We start from the raw sequence: 5,000 nt of genomic DNA on the forward strand, positions 1-5,000 counted from the left end.
AAAGGGGAACTGCACTTTTTTGGGAATTGTTCCTATCGTTCACAGTCATTATGAGAGACAAGAAGAAATGTTTTTCCCCCCCGATTTTAAAGATGATAAAAAAACGCCTGAAAGATGCGGCTAATGGGAATCACCGTTGTATCCTTCAGAACCCTCTAAAACAACTTCAAAACCCCTCATCAACTTTTATATACACACTGCAAGTCTATACTGTATATAATGTAGTAACAGACACCTTCATAAAAATATGTAATATGTTCTATATACACACTGCAAGTATATATATAATGTAGTAACAGACTTAATATAATATGTTTTATATACACACTGCAAGTATATATATATATTATATATATATATATATATATATATATATATATATATATATATATATATATATATATATAAGTATATATATATATTTATATATAACAGTATATATATATATATATAACAGTATATATATATATATATATATATATATATATATATATATATATATATATATATAGGGCTTCACGGTGGCAGAGGGGTTAGTGCATCTGCCTCACAATACGAAGGTCCTGAGTAGTCTTGGGTTCAATCCCGGGCTCGGGATCTTTCTGTGTGGAGTTTGCATGTCCTCCCCGTGACTGCGTGGGTTCCCTCCGGGTACTCCGGCTTCCTCCCACTTCCAAAGACATGCACCTGGGGATAAGTTGATTGACAACACTAAATTGGCCCTAGTGTGTGAATGTGAGTGTGAATGTTGTCTGTCTATCTGTGTTGGCCCTGCGATGAGGTGGCGACTTGTCCAGGGTGTACCCCGCCTTCCGCCTGATTGTAGCTGAGATAGGCTCCAGCGCCCCCCGCGACCCCAAAGGGAATAAGCGGTAGAAAATGGATGGATGGATGGATATATATATATATATATATATATATACATACTGTAGTAACAGACACCTTCATAACAATATGTGATATGTTTTATATACACACTGCAAGTATATAAATATAATGTAGTAACAGACATAATGTTTTATATACACACTGCAAGTATGTATATATATATATATATATATATATATATATATATATATATATATATATATATATATATATAATGTGGCAACAGACACCTTCATAACAATATGTGATATGTATTATATTCTCACTGCAAGTGTATATATATATATATATATACATATATATATATATATATATATATATATATATATATATATATATATATATAACGTAGTAACACAAACAATATAATGTGTTTTATATACACACTGAAATATATATATACATACATATATATATATATATATATATATATATATATATATATATATATATATATATATATATATATAATTTAGTAACAGACACCTTCATAACAATATGTAATATGTTCTATATACACACTGCAAGTCTATATATAATTTAGTAACAGACACCTTCATAACAATACGTTATATGTTCTATATACACACTGCAAGTATACATAAAATGTAGTAACAGACATGTTCATAAAAATATGTAATATGTACAATATTTACCGTATTTTGGTCATTTTAACCATTTCTGGGATTGATTTCTTCCACGGATTGATATTTGTTTCCATAGCAGCGCACGTCTGACTTCTGGCAACAAATGTGTGTTCCTACTTCCGGAATCAAAAACGAGTGTGTTTTCTAATCATGGCAGACTTGGTAACAGACTACGAAAATGACTATTTTTGGACAAATGAGGATTCACAACCTCATACTTTTGAAGCTGAATATACTGCTGCTTCTAGAAGCGTGCACGAAGGAAGAGTGAGACGTTGGAGCAGACGGAAGCCGGGAAAGAGAGGGATGAAAGTGATTTTGGCACAATAAATATAGAACTTGGAGACAAGCTATTTCGACATAAATGGATTGCTAGCCCAAAATCATCAGGAAACATCCCCGGCCAGCTGGACCAAACAGACAACTGTCCATTGAGTGAGTCACTTTAATATCGATCATGATACACGCAGCACGTCATACGTGTTAGTACAACTACAGTACATACACTGTCTGGCTAGCTCAGCTGTGTACAAACAAAACATGAAATAATACTTTACAGATACTGTAATATGATTGTTCATGTTTTTCAGTCAGTACAGATTCATTCATTCATTCATTATTTATTTATTTCAGGCAATGACTTAAAAAAGTACAAAGTTGACAACACATAATAATATAAATCAATGTAGTGCAAAAGGTAATGTATAGTATGTAATGCATGACTGTCCAGTTTTAACTGAAAGTGAGTGGGAAGAAGAGAATTTATTTAATCCCACCCCCAGTTCTCCATTCAGTGATTATTCACTGTTACTTTGTTCAAGGATTATAATACAGATGTTGTATCATAGTGGCATTACCACAGGTAACAATAATTATTACACTGTAACAATATTTTTTATCAACAATGTAGGAATAATGAATATACCAACATTGGTAATAGACAAAATGCCAACAATGGTAATAGACAACATAGCAATAATGGTAATAGACAACATAGCAATAATGGTAATAGACAACATAGCAATAATGGTAAGGAAACATTGAGCACATGTTAACACTTTGAGACAGAGTACAACAGAAGGTCAAATTAAAGACCCCCATCTCTATATTTGAACCAGACCCGATGTTTGTATAATAGTTTAAATCGATTAATAGTTTGGCATTGCTTGTGTTGATAAATCCAGTTTGTTCCATAGTTTTACTCCGCATACAGACACACATAAATGTTTACGAGTGGTTTGAGCTCTTGGCAATGAGAAATATCCAAAGCCTCTCAAATTATGAGCCTGCACTCGTCTTATAAAAAAAACCTTGTAGATTAGGCGGCAATAATTTGTTAAATGCTTTATATAAGATTATTAATGTATTGTATTTAACAAGGTCATCAAATTTGAGCAACTTTGATTGCATAAACAGATTATGAGTATGTTCTAAATAACCAACGTTGTGAATGCTCTGCATTGCTCTTTTCTGTAATATGATCAGAGGATGAATTGTGTTGTGGTAAGTATTCCCCCATACTTCAACACAGTATGTAAGGTATGGGAGTACCAAGGTGCAGTATAGAGTACGGAGTGCATTTTCATTGATGTATAGTTTTGCATTGTTTATAATTGAGAGGCGTTTGGAGATTTTTGTTTTAATGTGTCTGACATGAGGTTTCCATGATAGTTTACTATCAATTATTACTGACCAAATATCGCAGTGTTGTGCATTACAAACTGAAACCCGTTTTGTGTTGACGTCGGAGCTAGCTTATCTCTTGCCGTAGTTAGCTTTTACGGCTAATATCGATGTGTTACTAAACTAGAAGAAAAGAGTTCCTCTGCGTTTGCTCCTACAATAACAATGTCGCTACAGCTTGGTTATTGTACAGGTTACAGAATGTAAATGATTTAAAAGCATTTTTAAAGTGATTTAGAGGTATAATTGATTGCTCCCATTAGCTGCATCGCTAGTCACCTAGAACGAGCCAATTTTTACATGTTAGAAAGCGGGGGAAAAAAAACAAAAACCTTTGTCTTGTCGCTCATTATGATTGTGAATGATAGTCAATATTTTTTTAAAGTGCAGTTCCCCTTTAAGAAACGGATGGTCACCTGTTGGTGTGGCTTTACACACGGCTGACTTTCCTGAAGCCAGAGTGGGATAGATTCCCTTCCAGTGCCCATAGGTGTACCACACATGAGCAGGAGTAGTATTAACTTCTGTAAACTATGCACTCATGATTTATAGGTGACACCTTCCCAACTATCAAAGTTATTGGCCAAGGAAGACACCTATTTCCTTTTTGCTTCAAGATTCCTGACAGGTATTTTGGTAATCTTCGTTTGACTTCACTCTTGTTTGGACCATTCATTTCATTTTTCTCTACAGAGGTTTACCGTCATCGATAAAGTGCAGTTTGTGTACAATTGTTTATAAGCTAAAGGCAGAGCTTAAGCAATCGGGGAAGTTGCTGAAAAAAGCTGATGAATACTTCAAATTTGTCTCCAAACCAGCTTTGGAGATTTGCGGCCTTACGGTGGGAAATGTTTGATATTTGAAATGAATGGCCAAACATACATTTTGAAGAGAGCTGTTCTTTCAGGCACCTCGCCATGGTTTCAAGCAGACAAGTGTCAAGCTCTTTGGCTCAGGAACAGTGACCATGGACGTTTACACTGACAGACTGGGATACAAGCAAGGTAATCCTGTATGCATATTGATATACTTTAGTTTTCAAATATGCAGCCATGTCTATCATTAGGAAAAAAAAAAAATTCCCTGAAAAATCCCCTGAAGAGCAGAGACAGGAACAGGCTTGTAGGGATAAAATAGCCTCTGTGTTTTTTCCTGACCTAACGTATATACAGAGGTGGGTAGTAACGCGCTACATTTACTCCGTTACATCTACTTGAGTAACTTTTGGGATAAATTGTACTTCTAAGAGTAGTTTTAATGCAACATACTTTTACTTTTACTTGAGTATATTTATAGAGAAGAAACGCTACTTTTACTCCGCTACGTTTATCTACATTCAGCTCGCTACTCGCTACTAATTTTTATCGATCTGTTAATGCACGCTTTGTTTGTTTTGGTCTGTCAGACAGACCTTCATAGTGCCTGCGTTTCAACAAATACAGTCACTGGTGACGTTCACTCCGTTCCACCAATCAGATGCAGTCACTGGTGACGTTGGACCAATCAAACAGAGCTAGGGGTCACATGACCTGACTTAAACAAGTTGAAAAACTTATTGGGGTGTTACCATTTAGTGGTCAATTGTACGGAATATGTACTGTACTGTGCAATCTACTAATACAAGTTCCAATCAATCAATCAAAAGTGTGAAGGAAAAAAGACCATTTTTTATTTCAACCGTACACCCCGTCAAAAGCCTAAAGACTGACTGTACAGTTCCTGTCTTCACAATAAAAGTGCCGCTCCATCGCGCCTGCGCTTTCAAAATAAGAGTCTCCGAAA

General features: G+C 34.9%; 1 protein-coding gene across 2 annotated transcripts in view; it reads left to right on the plus strand.

The window, feature by feature from the left end:
- LOC133623334 (arrestin domain-containing protein 3-like) overlaps nucleotides 1–5,000 on the plus strand; it is a 37,260-nt gene that overhangs the window by 2,883 nt on the left and 29,377 nt on the right. For both annotated transcript variants that reach the window (XM_061986542.1, XM_061986541.1), the window contains exons 2-4: nucleotides 3,771–3,846; nucleotides 3,912–4,059; nucleotides 4,126–4,222. In XM_061986542.1, the coding sequence (XP_061842526.1) occupies nucleotides 3,771–3,846; nucleotides 3,912–4,059; nucleotides 4,126–4,222 (321 nt within the window). The remainder of the gene's footprint in view (nucleotides 1–3,770; nucleotides 3,847–3,911; nucleotides 4,060–4,125; nucleotides 4,223–5,000) is intronic.

The sequence above is a fragment of the Nerophis lumbriciformis genome, linkage group LG12 (genome assembly GCF_033978685.3).
Source record: "Nerophis lumbriciformis linkage group LG12, RoL_Nlum_v2.1, whole genome shotgun sequence".
Classification (NCBI taxonomy): Eukaryota; Metazoa; Chordata; class Actinopteri; order Syngnathiformes; family Syngnathidae; genus Nerophis; species Nerophis lumbriciformis.